The sequence below is a fragment of the Daucus carota genome, chromosome 6, assembly GCF_001625215.2.
Source record: "Daucus carota subsp. sativus chromosome 6, DH1 v3.0, whole genome shotgun sequence".
NCBI lineage: Eukaryota > Viridiplantae > Streptophyta > Magnoliopsida > Apiales > Apiaceae > Daucus > Daucus carota.
Window position 1 is genome coordinate 23,135,565 of NC_030386.2, and position 15,491 is coordinate 23,151,055.

The window sequence follows — 15,491 nt, forward strand, 5'->3', positions numbered from 1 at the left end:
ATATACTACCAAGGTCTAGAGACGATAACCAAACAATGCGAGTTTAGTGGAGACGCCAAAGAACTTGTCTTCATCTTCTTGCTGCTGAGTACACACACCCAAGTTCTTGATTTTATCTATCGTTGATGTGGCGGTAGACGACCAGAATGCTTATGTTTGTGCCCATGTTTACTCTTTCTCACTCCACTGCGCTGCTGATGATGATGGTGGTGGTGTTTCTTTTCAGAATTTTCGGTAATCAAGATCTGCTTAAGCCTGATCTTTAAGGGATCGGAAGTGGGTATGACTGTGTAGTGGAAACGAGGAGAAGAGAGTGGATGCTTGATGATCAGACGCACCATGATTGTATCTCAGTAATCAACTAGTTAAGAAGATGTAGCTTCGAAATAATAATGTGTAGAGTTGCATTGCAAACGCTCTGTTTTTATATGGAGGTATGCACTGATCACTTGATCATCAAGTCAAGGAAATTTTTTCGAGGCCTTTTCCCCTTAGGAATATCATTTGGTTTGTATATTAACTATGTTCATGTTTTTTTACTGGTCTAATTTTTCTTGGTTGGCAAACGAAATCCACTGCTATTTAATATTAAATTATTAAAATTTGATATATAATTAAACATTTACGTCTTATATTAAATTTAAACATATCCGAGCAACTCATATTTATACAACTTTGATATTTATACAATTTGATGTGATTACTACTAGTTATAGTATTTTGTTGTATATGCTCCTCTCCCACAGCTGAGTATCGCTCCATGGGTGATGTATGCTGTGATTTTCAATGGTTAATTAATTTATTTCTAGAGCTTGGGTGTCTTGCTCTTACCCCAATCACTCTCTTTTGTGACAATAAGTCTGCTCACTATATTGCCTCCAACCCCTTGTTTCATTTTATGAACGTACAAAGCACATCGATATTGATTGCCATATTGTTCATTCTAAGCTTTAGAAGGGTATCATTAATTGCTCATTTACCCACTAACCAGCAGCCTGCTGATCTTCTTAATAAGTCCTTCTCTTCTGCTACTTTACAATTTCTATTGTACAAGATTGCGGTCTGCAATCTGTTCCAACCCTCAATCATGAGGGGGATATTGATATAGACACTTCATCAATAACAGAAAAGCTGGTCAATGAGAAGGGTCAACAGTACACAGGCGGGGAAGTTAGTTAAATCCTGTATATTACAGTTGGCAGCTTGTGGTGCTTCATATAGCATACAGATCAGGACACTGCAGTATATAGAGTATATATTGTAAAGTTGGAGTTCACAAGACAAGCACTGAATCATCCGCCAATTGCTGGATTCCTGACTCATAACGGGTGGAATTCAACAATTGAGAGCATTTTTGGTGGCGTGCCAATAATCTGTTAGCCTTTTTTTGCAGAACAACAGACTAATTGCCGGTACTATATATTGTGTGTGGAGTTATTTAAGCCTTTTGACTTGTGTTAAATTTATGTATCCATCTTTTTTTGTATTTCACTCTGTTGAGTGTTGACAATCCACACAGTATAACACGTATGATTGAACCTGTAAATACCTCCACCAACACTGAGGTATGTGATAAACCCAAATATAATGAAGGTCCTGATAAAACTCACAGTGAGTGATTAGTAACCCTCCAAACCAGAATAGTTGCCAAGAACATCTCCGAGGAACTCATATTTATACAATTTGATGTGATTACTACTAGTTATAGTATTTTGTTGTATATGTAATCATTTGTATTTTTAATATTGTTCATTGCAATGTTCCTCTTCAACTCTTTAAAATTTTTAACAAAAATCCAATAAATTATATTATAAATAAAAAATATTCTATGTATCCCTGCATTACCTTTATCTAAAAATATAAACTCTGCTATATTTGGTGAACAATATATTTTATCAATCACAAGCATGCATGGTTATCAATACAAAACCCATCTGATTGGTAATGCATCACATTAATATTTGCAAAAAATACAATTAAACGGTGAAAGTAGATTAATTAAACTTTCGGTTGATCAGATGATAATTAATTACCTCAAACTTTACCCAAGAAGCTTTATAAATTTACCCAGAAAAATTTTGTTGCTTAGTTCATGAGAAACAGATTGATAATGATAAATCATAACTATGATCATAACTTCTTACATCTACAACTACGAACCAGAAAGCACCGCAACTTCTACGAATGCAAAAAAACAAAATTATCTAATTTACTACCTAGATTCTAGAGACGGTAATCAAACAATGCGAGTTTAGTCGATACGCCATAGAACTTGTCTTCATCTTCTTGCTGCTGAGTATACACACCCAACTTCTTGATTTTATTCATCATAGTCCCCTTTGATGTGGCAGTAGACGTAGCCTGTTGATCCTTCCCAGATAAGCCCAGCCTTAAACTCAAATCAAGCGACTTACGACCAGAATACTTATGTTTGTGCCCATGTTTACTCTTTTTCTCTCCACTGCGATGATGATGATGGTGGTGGTGGTGGTGGTGTTTTTTCTCAGGAACTCCGGTGATCAAGATTTGCTTAAGCCTGATTTTTAAGGGATCGGAAGTGGGTATGACTGTGTACTGAAAACGAGGAGAAGAGAGTGGATGCTTGATCATCAGACGCACCATGATTGTATCTCAGATATCAACTGGTAGTTAAGAAGATGTAGTTTCTAAATAGTCACTTGCATTAGTCTGTTTATATAGGGAGTATATGCTGATCACTTGATCATCAAGTTACTAGTTGGAAACTTTTTTCTAAGCCTTTTCCAACTAGAAATATTTTGCTGTATATATTTATATCTTAAATATAATTAATTGCAATGTTCCTTTTCTTTACTGGGTGTTTACTAATCTCAACTCTTTCTCGTAAACAAATCAACATCAAATATTAAAATTTGATTAACAAAATTTTATATATTTATATTTTTTATATTAATACACATATTACATCTCCTATTGTTTTAAAAAAAACTCATACAATTAGTCCTTCAATTTATTTAGAATATTAACACTTTTATTATTAAATTAACACCTAATTTGTTTCAAAAAATAAATTCTTGTAACTAGTATTAATTAAAAAAAAATTATATCATTAATTAGTTAATTATATCAAAATTTTAGAACAACAGATTAATCTTAGAAACTTAAGATATCCTTCATAGATCATCTGGCTCCTTCAGTACCCCTGCCATTGATTTTTACTACATGGCCAATGAGCATGTAAAAAGTTTTGAGAGTACATGCTCTGGAGAAATCATTGTCCGAGGTTTTAACGGTTCTCTACGTACCCCTTTGCAGGTAGATTCCTGGAAGATGATCTTTTAGTTCGTTGCAACAACCAAGGAATTAAATACATAGGAGCCACAGTTGATCAATGTCTGAAGGACATTATCAAAAGAAGACTTGAGTGGGAACTCCTTGATTGTCTTGCTGCGGATCATGATGAAGCAGGTTATTCAAACTCAAGTACTCGTCCTCTCTTGTCTTCGTTCAAGTAAACACTTTGAAATGTGGTGGAGTTGCGTTTGCAGCCAAGGCTCACATAAGATAGCTGATGCAGTCACTTTCAAATCTGTCTGTGTTTTTTGCTCTAATTAATATTTCTAGCAAACAACACAGACAGATTCCATCCGTTATGGTTCATCATTTGAATTTTAAACTTTTACGTCTTAGTCCAGAAATATGACATGGAATCAATCTCTGAATAAGTTTCCCCAAAAATGATGATTTTAGAATTACCATTTGTATTTGTTCCTGCCTTGGCTGGCATTTTAACATTTTACACTTTTAAATTATTTACATTAACCTCTATGAAAGCTAATGCCTAATTTCTCATATTCTTAGTTCTGTTTCCTCACAATCTGCTGAAGTTTAGTAACAAAAAGTAACCATAGGTGGATTCTACAAATATTTGGAGTAGTATCAAAAAAAGAACAGTAAAGTGAATATTACTTTACTAAGAGTTAAAAATGGATTCTGTTTCTCTCTGCGCTCTCATGCATTCAAACTTCCTTTGAAGATTTCAAGGGATGAGCAAGAGCATGGTGGTTTTAACACTTCACAAATCATATCAAAATTATCTATCAATAGTCAGAGTGTTTTAATCATAATATTGTTTTCTATTCACCTTCTCTTCATGTTCTTGATTAGCTTCTATAAAAGGAAACACATGATATGCCATTCGAAGATAAAATTCCACGAGCACAAGGGTTTTCTAAAATATATACTGTTAAACATAAACATATATAATGTTGCTTAGTTCAAAAAGAAAGTGATTGATAATGATAAATTGCATAAGTACGATCATAATTTCTTACATCTACAACTGCGAAAAGAGAAAGCTACTGCAACTTCTATGCAAGAAAAAAAAAAACATCTGAGACGCCAACTAGAGTCTAGAGACGATAATCAAACAACGCGAGTTTAGTCGAGACGCTATAGAACTTGTCTTCATCTTCTTGCTGCGGAGTATACACACTCAAGTTCTTGATTTTATTCATAGTTGATGTGGCGGTAGACGTAGCATCTTGATCCTTCCCAGATAAGCCCAACCTTAAACTCAAATCAAGCGACTTACGACCAGAATGCTCGTGTTTGTGCCCATGTTTACTCTTTTTCACTCCACTGCGGTGATGATGATGATGGTGGTGGTGTTTCTTTTCAGAATTTTCGGTGATCAAGATCTGCTTAAGCCTGATTTTTAAGGGATCGGAAGTGGGTATGACTGTGTAGTGGAAACGAGGAGAAGAGAGTGGATGCTTGATGATCAGACGCACCATGATTGTATCTCAGAGATCAACTAGTTAAGAAGATGTAGTTCAAAATAGTGTGTAGAGTTACTTGAAAACGCCTCTGTTTTTATAGGGGAGGTATGCGGTGAATGGTGATCACTTGATCATCAAGTCATTACTAGGGAATTTTTTCGAGGCCTTTTCCCACTAGAAATACATTTTGTTTGTACTGTAAGAAAAGAAAATCTTAAAAATATGTTACGGAATTATATTTTATTGAAGTATTAAGATATGTGCCTTGTCTTCGTCCCTGATGTATAAACTCAATGATGGCAACTAAACACGAGGATTGCGCTCGTTGCGGGACTTAACCCGACACCTTACGCACGAGCTGACGACAGCCATGCACCACCTGTGTCCGTGTTCCCGAAGGCACCCCTCTCTTTCAAGAGGATTCCGGCATGTCAAGCCCTGGTAAAGTTCTTCGCTTTGCATCGAATTAAACCACTGGGACTGAGGGAGTATGTAATAATTTATATTTTTAAATTTTAATATTGTTAATCGCAATGTTCTTATACCTTAATGGTACGTAACTTATTAATCTAATTTTTCAAAGGGATTGCTGCCAATAAAAGCATATAATAATTATATCGAAAAATTTATTTTGGAAATTAAAATTGATATTTATAAATTTATTTTTGATATTATTTAATATTTTTTATCTACAGAAATAAAATATTTATTTTAATATATTATTACACATTGATAAATAAAATAGAAAAAGGGGACTTATTTCTGAACATAATCGCCGGCAGCACGGCCTATATTACACTGGAAAAAGCAAATTTAACAAAAAGGGGTGGTGGCGCAGTTGGCTAGCGCGTAGGTCTCATAGCAAAGAGTAATCCTGAGGTCGAGAGTTCGAGCCTCTCTCACCCCATATCCTTTTTACTGTTTCATTTTATCTAAAAATCTACCATTTCACTCTTTACAATCAAACATGGCGTCAAAAAGAAGCGGTGGCAAAGGGGAAAGGAGATACTAGCAGCACTACAAATCAATAATGCCTGTGTCTCAAGACCAGGGAATTTATATTCATGCCAATGGTCATGTTAAGTGTTTAAATTTACAGTTCATGTGAAGGAATGTCATTGTCTCCTCACTTTTAATGCAAGTAGCATACATATACTATTTCTCTCAAAAATTCCCTTGCACTACCTGCAAGACACACAGTCACAGAGTGTCGTAAATAGCCACATCTGATTTTTTACAGCAACAATGCCACATCGCTTGAACCCTGACAAGAACATATTCCTAATTAACGAGAATAATAGCTCCTCTCGATTATCTCCTGCTGTTGACAGCTTCACCCTTGTTTAGGTTGGACAGTTCTTCAATAAGCTTCCTCTCTTCGCCACTTAACCTTTTCGGTATCTCAACTTGAACTCTCACCAGCTGATCACCCCTCATATTGGTTTTGTTCAAAAAGGGCACACCTTTTTTGGCCATCACCAGTGTTGTCCCTGGTTGAGTCCCGGCTGGAATCTTCAAGTCTACTGGTCCGTCAACTGTAGGAACTTTCGTGGTGGTTCCTAAGATAGCATCAATGTAGGAAACCTTGCAGGTGTAGACAATATTGGTGTCCTCACGTTTCAGAACTGGATCTGGCATTACGTCAATCATCACAAAAAGATCTCCGGGAGGTCCACCTCTTCTTCCTGCGTTACCTTCTGATCTGACTCGCAATCGACTGCCACCATCCACTCCTGCTGGAACTTTTAGGCTTATCCTCTTCGACTTTCGTACCCGCCCATCCCCGCTGCATGTGGTGCAAGGAGTTGATATCTCTCCAGTCCCATTACATGAAGAACAAGTCATTACCTGCTGGAAGACTCCCAACGGGGTTCTAGCTGAAGATACTACTTGCCCTTGCCCGCCACATGTGCTACATCTTGATGGATTGGTTCCCGGTTTCGCACCCGACCCATTGCAAGTGCCACAACTCTCGAGTCGTGTTATTTCTATCTCCTTTTCAACCCCAAATACAGCTTCCTTAAAGTTCAAAACCAGATTGTATATCTGATCCTCACCTTCCATTGCTCTGTTTTGGGAGGCCCTTCCTCCCATGCCACCCATGCCACCGAAAAATGACTCAAAAAGATCGAAGGGGTTGCTGAAGTCCTGTCATAGAGGAACAATTGATTTGAACAAACAGTATAAAGAAGTAACCTTTAATAATCAAACCCTCCGTGAGATGTTAGTTTCAAATGAAGAAAAAACTCACCCCTGTGCCCATCCCAGCACCTTTAAGCCCAGCCTCCCCGTACCTATCATATATGGAACGTTTCTCGTCATCTGATAAAACCTGTACATCAGGATTCAATTAAAAACGTAAAGCTGATAAAACTGCAATACTTCAACTAGGATATTGAACAAAATTGCACCTCATAAGCATTGCTTATCTCCTTAAATTTTGCTTCAGCTCCAGGTTCTCTGCATAACAAGAGCTAGACTTCAGAAAATACAGAGACTTGTCTTAATGAATTGTTTAAAGAAAAGAGTTGCAGAAATAGTGCTTGGGCAACCCTCTCACTACAATTACTGGCCAAGGAATCTTCATTGAAGAGAACCCTATACTACTGTTGCTGTTAAACCCATCTTGCACTAAATATTACATAATATTATAAGTTGAAGTTTATTGCATCACTCTATATTGCACCATAACGTATATGTCAAATTTAACAATTTATGAAAAGAAAGATACAATATGATAAAATAAACAGAGCAGCAAGATGAGTAACTGTTTAGAGTTTTTGCCACTTCTAAAACAAATAATCTCTAGACTGTTAACTATTAAAACAAAGTATCACTTCTGCTTATTTCATAAACCAAATATGATGATACACACCTATTCGAATCTGATTCTAATTTTACAGTAGTCCTAGATCTCAAACTAGTGGCATATGCTTATAGTGGGTCAAAATTCAAATAAAGGCTTACTGTGCTATTACCCCACCAGAAGCCACTTGAAACTCAAAGACATGTTAAATTTTAAAAGTTTGACAACCATGTTCAGAATACTTAAATAAACATGTTCGGGGTGAACAGAGATAACTTCATGTTTAGATTTAATTTCAACCTACACATTTCGATTATAATACCCTGCTTATATTGCCATGTAAATGATATTGTTCAACACTTACTCCTGCATAGGACAACAGGGCTCCCATTCTAATAGGCTTTGTCCGATACCATCAGAAACGACCATATTAGAAACCAAGAATCTACTAGGCTCACTCAACCACAAACCACAAAACTAAAATGCCCATCAGCTTTGAATTCAGCCAGAGGCTTTCAATCATCAAGAGGATAAGGTAGTAATCTCCGTTGGTAGCATAATGCAACCACAATTGGTCAGGGGTCACCCTACAGTTAATATAGGGCCCCTGCTTAGTTTTCCAAATAAATATAGCTTGGAGGGTTGCATCTATCATAGATCAATAGCAAAAGAAACTTAAAAACTCTGCATCTTGGGATAGGCCAAGAAAGGCTAATCTGCCAGTAAAGTCCTTTATCAGGATCTAAGAGTACAGATCACTTACTTGTTCACATCGGGGTGGTAATTCCTGGCAAGCTTCCTGTAAGCTGAAAACATGAACACTAAATCAGTCAAGTGTAGCAAATAATGGCTCATACAGCCATTACTATTAACTAAAAAAGATGAACACGTTTTTTACAAGTGAAATCAAACCTATCACAGCATCAGTGTCCTACAAAATATCATATGTCATGTACTGCTTGACATAATACATGTGTTAAATATATCTATACCATACTATACTATTAAAGCCAAAATTAATATTTTGGTCGCAAATCGGGCTGGCGGTAGGTCAGTATTTGGACCAGTTTACCGGCCTTTTAAACTATAACGTGTTGGGCCGGTTTATGGGCTTTTTATATTATAACATGTTTTAATTAGTATTTGTGATTATAACTAGAATACATAACCATTCGCATTAAAATCTATCATTGGGGCCCATTTTGTTTATAATGATATATACGAGTTTAACTACTAGAAACTTATTTAACGTGCCCTGTAAAAAAACTATTTAAAATACATTATAAAATTATATCAATCCAAACACGTTTATTGATTATTTAAAATCTATATTAATTAAAACACATATTATTCGAACAAATGTATCATCAAAATAAAACATAAACAATAAAACAAAAAATATTGAAGTCACCCGTACATCACAGGGGCTATATATATATACTAGCTTATAGCCCGTGCATGGCACGTGTAACTTATAATATTTGTATTTTTATCGTATATATTTTAATATATAGTTTTATTGTGAAGAAAAGATTATGTTAGAATGATATATCTTTTTTAATTAAAATAGAATTCTAAAAATTTAATAAACGTGTTTGGGTTAATTAAATGTGCTTTTATACAACATATTTTTGCTTGCAAAATATACCTAATTTGCAAGATTTTCAATGGGATAGTGATTTTCATAGAACATGTTTTACAAAACAATACATTTTACAACGTTTTTGCAAAAAATGTATGGTCTCTGTCATCTCCAATAAAATAGTGGTCTCCATAAAACTTTTATATATATATACACACACACATTAATACATACATATATGCAAATGATTAAATAGAAACCAAGATTAAAATAGAAACCAGAAACTAATCTAAACCCTTTGATGCATCTAATCTAATAGTTCCCTAGAAGTCACCACACACAACTAAAATACACCCTCTCACACGTGATCCTACATAATCACCTCTTTCTAATTTGATTTTTCCCGTCAATCGGTGAACTTTTTTTAAAATCTGACTTCCCTATATTTTTCTTCATCTCCCAACCATCGATATGCATACCATATGAGCTATATTTCAATGCGATTTAGAATTTTTTAATTTTAGTTTCAAGTTTTTATTTTAAAGAGGTTTCCAGTGGAGTGGGACCCTGTATATACGCGCGCGCGGGTGTGTGTGTATCAAGTACAATTGTATAACATTATATGTGATATTTCTGTTACGAGAGGAGAGGGTCTTGTGAGATACAAAGATAGGGTAACGAGAGAGACTTGGGTTAAGAATATATGAAATCACGAAATATGACGAAAATGGAGGGGAGCAATGAAATTCATTGCCACAAGGTCATGGCTATATTCTTAAGTTCATCATAAGCCCTCAAAGTGCTAATAACATCAACTATATTGACACTGCTCACAGAACGACTATTATACTAATTGAGACTATTATACTAATTGAGCTACTACCTTAAAATTGTGTTCTCGAGTTGAGATTCATATAGATTAGAGTTAACATAAACGATGATCTCACACAGACATGTTTTAAAATCTTTTTAATGACGTAGGCCAACTTCGCTAACAAAATCTTCGAGGAATGCTTGGGAAAGAAACCAAACATCTCTATAAATTAATCACAATGGTATAAATAATTTTGTCTTTTCTCCCTTAAAGAATTTTGAATGGGAACACGAAATAACATTTAAATCTCCTAAACTCCTAATATATACTTCTCCATGAAAAGTGAGATCAAAGTTCATAGACAAGAAAAGAACTTAATCACCCATTGGTCAGACGACTGTGTAATTTGTACTCCCGGATCAAACAAGATAGTGTGCTGTGTGGGTGTTTGGGTACAGAAAAATGGGGCTTTTCTTTACTTTGAAGTAGTTCCAACTTTTCCCTAATGTTTGGACTACACAAATAAGCAGCTGAACTTATTTTGAGCTTATATACGGGAGGTTGAGAAGCCATCCCCCAGCTTTTTTTTCCTCATGCAGCTTTTGTAACTAGTAATTCACTGGCTAAGGCCCCATTTGCAAGCTAGACATGGTATATTTCAATATCAATTTTATAAAATGATGCATTTGTGACTAAAATTTCATTATAATAAATTAATGATATACATGGATCTAGGGAGTTAGTAATAGTATCCTGGTACATGTAAATTATGAATCGTTGTTTTCAGTAACCAATTTTGGCTGGGAAGTTTAGATATCTGAATCCATTATTTGCAAAGCCGGATCTCATGACATGACATTTACAGAAGAATGTGCAGAATGAAAAATGTGTTGACAATCAAAGTAATTTCACCGAAGTGTATGCAAACAACGTAAATCAAGTAATGGTTGCATGTCACCTTTCTGTATTTATACAAAAATAAGGGCCATTGATCGACACTTATGGTGGAACTGATTGATATTTAAATGTATTTTAATAGCAAAGAATTGGTTAAACATACCGCTTTTAATTTCTGATTTGTTGGCATTTTTTGATACACCAAGGATAGAATAAAAATCCTGCATAATACAAACAACACAATTGCACTGACCTCAAACACTAGAAAATTTGTCAATCACATAGACAAACCAAAAATATATAAACACAAATATACTTGACTTGAAAAAAGAAAGAAACAAGTAAAAAACTTACACTATTAGCTCTAACAACAAGGCGCGCTCTCCTTTGATGAGAGGAATTATTATATAATCTGGTATTATATAATGCTGGCAAGGGAGCATGAGAAAACATTGCTGAACCAGAAGAGGCCAGTGCTTTTATCTTTGATGACAAGCTACACATAAAACAAAGAAACATTATATGCCACCTCAAGCAAGAACGAGTGCAGGTGTAGTGGGAGAAATTTGCACAGCAAAAATAATGTACCCAAAGTCCAACAGATAGTGATTTAAGATATTGTCTATAAAAAACGATTCAAGCCACTTCACTGCCCATATAAATTAACTGAATTCATTACTGAAATCCAGTGACTCTAACCTTTCAAAGACAAACCTTTGAGGTTTTAACCACAAATGCATTTCTAGTATTTTACACCTATTACATTCTTTACACAAGATATCTAACACATATTAGCTTGCCTCATTATAAAGCTCTACTAAATTTTAGTGAAATATTATGAGCAAAGTGCATCATGTGTACTTAAACTTGAGCCGACATACCAATTGTAATACCATGTTTTCAAAATTACCATTTGCAATACCATAGATCACAATCACCCATCACATCCTGATCCCCTCAATTATAAACCCTAACTCTATATACAATTAAAAATCAAAGATAACAATATATATATATAGGCTCATGATCAAATAGAAACCACTCTTAAAATAAAAACTAGAAACCAGTTTCCCTACCACTATTTATAACTACGGGTATCACTAATTTATACTGCACTAATCACTGTTTTTATACAGTATGTAAACAGCGATTTTTATTGTCAAAATTGAGAAAATCTACTAATTTAAACTATTGATAATCGATTATAGATGATCAATTTAATCCGTAGGAAGGTTCTTGACGGTAGGAAGCCGCAAGAGAAGTTGTATGATGATGGTAAGTAGTCGTTAGTTTTGTAAGTTATGATGGAAAGTGTATGTGACTATTGGTGATGATAGACAATGGTGGCAAGTCATGGAAACGTCTAGTAATGGTGGTAAGAGGTCTATTATCACGATTTGGGTGAAGATGATGGTCATATACGTTGCATATATGTGTATATATATATATATTTATATCCGCGAGATATGCTATATATAAATTAGTGATATGTTATGTACAAATTAGTGATATCTGTAATTAAAAATAGTGATAAAATACTGTCCAGAAATTGGTTTTTAGTTTTTAGGCTAATTTGGTTTCTATTGGAGTAGGACTCTATATATATATATATATATATATATATATATATAAACTAATCAAAATTCAAAGAATCCAAACAACGAAGATTAAGGATATATGCAATAACATATATTGATCTCCCAATAAAATAATAATTAGTCATCCACTCCTCTAGATAGGAGGCCCGTCAGCTGCTAAGTAAGCAAAAAATTGACATCCAACCATCGGACTTTAATGGATGGGCCTAATTTACAAAAATTGAAAGGTAAATGACATAATCTGGTTTTTTGTTCAGTTGGAAACATCAAACTCAAATAATGAATTTATTTTCTTTTTCCAGTTTTACAAATCAATATTTATTTTAACCCATTATAAATTACATATGTAAAATTCTATTTATAAAAACACGTCATTTTATTCCGATTATGGATCTTAGCTCGATAATGTTTAATAAATTATTTGTGATCCTATTTTCAAAATACTGTTTTGTATATAATGTTCTGTGTATTTAGTTTATATATTCATTATTCGATTAAACATATATGTTTTTGCAATAAAATAATTGTAATAACTATGCAAACATAGGTTATTTGTAATTAATTTGCATACTAATGAAATAAATAACATGGCAACCTATTCCAGTTGCCAAAAATCGAACACCAGACTTTATTAATGGGGGGTTACAACCAAATATTTAAAAGAAAGCATGTTTGAGTTAAAATCGGTAAAGATGATGTCAACTTTTCCATTCTTCACAAATACAGTAGTGTTTACATCAGATTCATTTACAACTCTACAACCCTGGTATTGACAATGCAGTGCAATGACATTTTTTGTTCCCTAACATGTGATATCTTTCATTTGCACGAAAGAAGTCACCGAAGAGATGTAAGAAAACAAAAGCAACTGGAAAAAATGTGCAGAACAAAAAAATAGCATGGTTCTAAAATCCTTTAGAGTCTAGACAGTAAACAAACATATTTTTTGAAACAAATACTCACTCATGTGAAGATACCGATAAATTGCTCCTTGCAGAAGCTCTCATAGTTAACTGAGGTTGCCCTCCCCATCGAGCCACCCATGTACTACCACAAGGAACGACTGCCATTTGATATGATCTGTAAAGAGACATAATGAAAAGTTTGGTAATTTTACCTGTCTTCTGCAAACTAGAATATAAAAAAAAAACACTGTAAGCTGGGAATCGATAGTATGCAAAACTTTTGCTAATCATGTCAAAGGACTCGGATTACCATCCCCTTAACTGAATATAGGTACAATCAGACCAAAAAGTATGGTAATAGAAGATATTAAGTACTATCGATGTCGGGAACTATCAAGGCCACATCTAAGATGGTTGGCTTCCAAAATTGAACACTGGCCTCAATAAAACTTTTGCAGCAGCAGATTGTTAAAAGAGAAAGATTATATTTAATTGTTTGCTTCAACTGCAAATTCAGACTGTAAATTTAAACTTATAGCTATTTCCACACGAAATTCAGATGCTCAACAACAAAATCACAATAGACAGAATAATATTTAAACCTTCGGTAACTGCAAAAGTGTGCATCTAATCTTCCCTAAAGCATCATTCCAACTCAAATGACAAATTCCCACTAAATTACATTATTATATACCATACCCATTTAACAAATACACACACCAAATACAAGAAAGTGAGCAAGATTTGATTTTTACATGAAAACTGAATTTCCCAAGTCCCAAAATGAATAGAACATACACTATGCAGCTTAAATTTAAGGGTCTAAAACATGGGTATTATAAATGTATAATCAAGAAAAGTAGAGTATTTTAAAATACAGTATTAAGACAGAATTAAAAAAATTCAAACCTGGGAAATGAGAATAGGATTGAAGCAAGTGTTGTGAGGTTGAGTGTTGGTAGTTTAGACAGTGATTGGGTTTAACAAGAGACTCCCACCAGATGGAAAAGAGGAATTTTCTGGAATATTATAGATACACAGACACGTATGTATAAATCAATATTTGTGACCTGAAGTATAGTTTTGGACTTGACAGGAGTTCTTGATTTTGTGCGCTCATCTGTATGGAAATATCCCTGCAACCGCATTTTCACACCATTAAATATATTCTATTTGTCTTTTTAGAAAAGAAAATTGTAAATCGGATCCGAAGAAATTTATGACAATTAACAAAATTCAAAAAACGATCTCGGTACATTTTTAAGTATTGGTCATCGTATGTGACAAAAAAAACCACTATTGGTCGTCGTAACAACTCATTGAGAGCAAAAATTTTATGTATTTATTGTCCTTGAAATTTCATGTAAACTTTTTTTACCAAAGAAATAGGTACTTTCATAAATTTTTATCATTCTCAAGTATATGAATAATTTCTGAAGAAACATCCTTTGCCTTCCATATGATTGAAGTTGTGAATATTTAAATGATAAACTCAAAAGATAAATGAAAATAATGATTGATATTAATTTTATAAAAAAAATTGAAAAAGTAAAACAATTCAATAATAAAAAATCACAGGACATTCATATATATAGTCGAAATTGAACAAACTCTTCCTATTTGAATAGGTAATCAAACGATTTTTTGAAAATATGCATCATGTGATATTTCAATTTTTGTTTTGAGCAATCAACCATAAATACATCATCATAAGAATCTATGTCACTGAATAGTATGAAAATCCCACACATTATGATCCTGATTATGATGAACAACAAATTAACTTGAACAAAAACCAAATCACACCAGAATAGACTAAACAAATCACAAATAAATTAGAAAATTATTATAAAAAAAAGAATTAAGATCAATAAAAAGAAGAAAAAATCAGGATGAAAACCACCCTCAGATAACAGGACGCTACTTCAAGAGAACAGAGACAATTTTAATATCTTTATAAAATTTTGAATAAAACATTGAGAGAGACGTCTTAAAAAATCCGTAAGAAATAATTCGGAACATATGTTTTGTAAAGAGTAAATAACTTATAAAAGAGTTACTCCCTCCATTTTGAAATACAAGTCTCTTTTTTTAGAACACATTTCTAACTCTTTTGACTGTTTAGTTAA

At 33.8% G+C, this 15,491-nt stretch overlaps 1 protein-coding gene and 1 non-coding gene across 2 annotated transcripts; one reads left to right on the forward strand and one right to left on the reverse strand.

Moving 5' to 3' along the window:
- The first annotated feature begins 5,583 nt into the window (after nt 1-5,583).
- TRNAM-CAU (transfer RNA methionine (anticodon CAU)) lies at nt 5,584-5,667 on the forward strand. Its single transcript is given in 2 exon segments — nt 5,584-5,621; nt 5,632-5,667. It is a non-coding gene; the product is annotated as a tRNA-Met (tRNA).
- Nucleotides 5,668-5,778: 111 nt separating this feature from the next.
- Nucleotides 5,779-14,423, reverse strand: LOC108224276 (chaperone protein dnaJ A6, chloroplastic). The gene is made up of 8 exons (XM_017398805.2): nt 14,272-14,423; nt 13,421-13,537; nt 11,214-11,355; nt 11,023-11,080; nt 8,330-8,372; nt 7,172-7,220; nt 7,012-7,092; nt 5,779-6,908 (listed from the first exon to the last, which is right to left on the reverse strand). Exons 2-8 carry the CDS (start codon nt 13,525-13,527, stop codon nt 6,072-6,074), a joined length of 1,317 nt encoding a protein of 438 aa, XP_017254294.1. The 5' UTR covers nt 13,528-13,537; nt 14,272-14,423; the 3' UTR covers nt 5,779-6,071.
- Nucleotides 14,424-15,491: the final 1,068 nt, after the last annotated feature.

Coding starts and splice junctions, on each gene's coding strand:
- LOC108224276 (XM_017398805.2), bottom strand. CDS start 13,527: ATGGCAGTCGTTCCTTGTGGTAGTACATGGGTGGCTCGATGGGGAGGG. Junction 7,221..8,329: donor TACCACCCCGATGTGAACAA/GTAAGTGATCTG, acceptor CTTGTTATGCAG/AGAACCTGGAGCTGAAGCAA. Junction 6,909..7,011: donor GTGCTGGGATGGGCACAGGG/GTGAGTTTTTTC, acceptor CCTCTATGACAG/GACTTCAGCAACCCCTTCGA.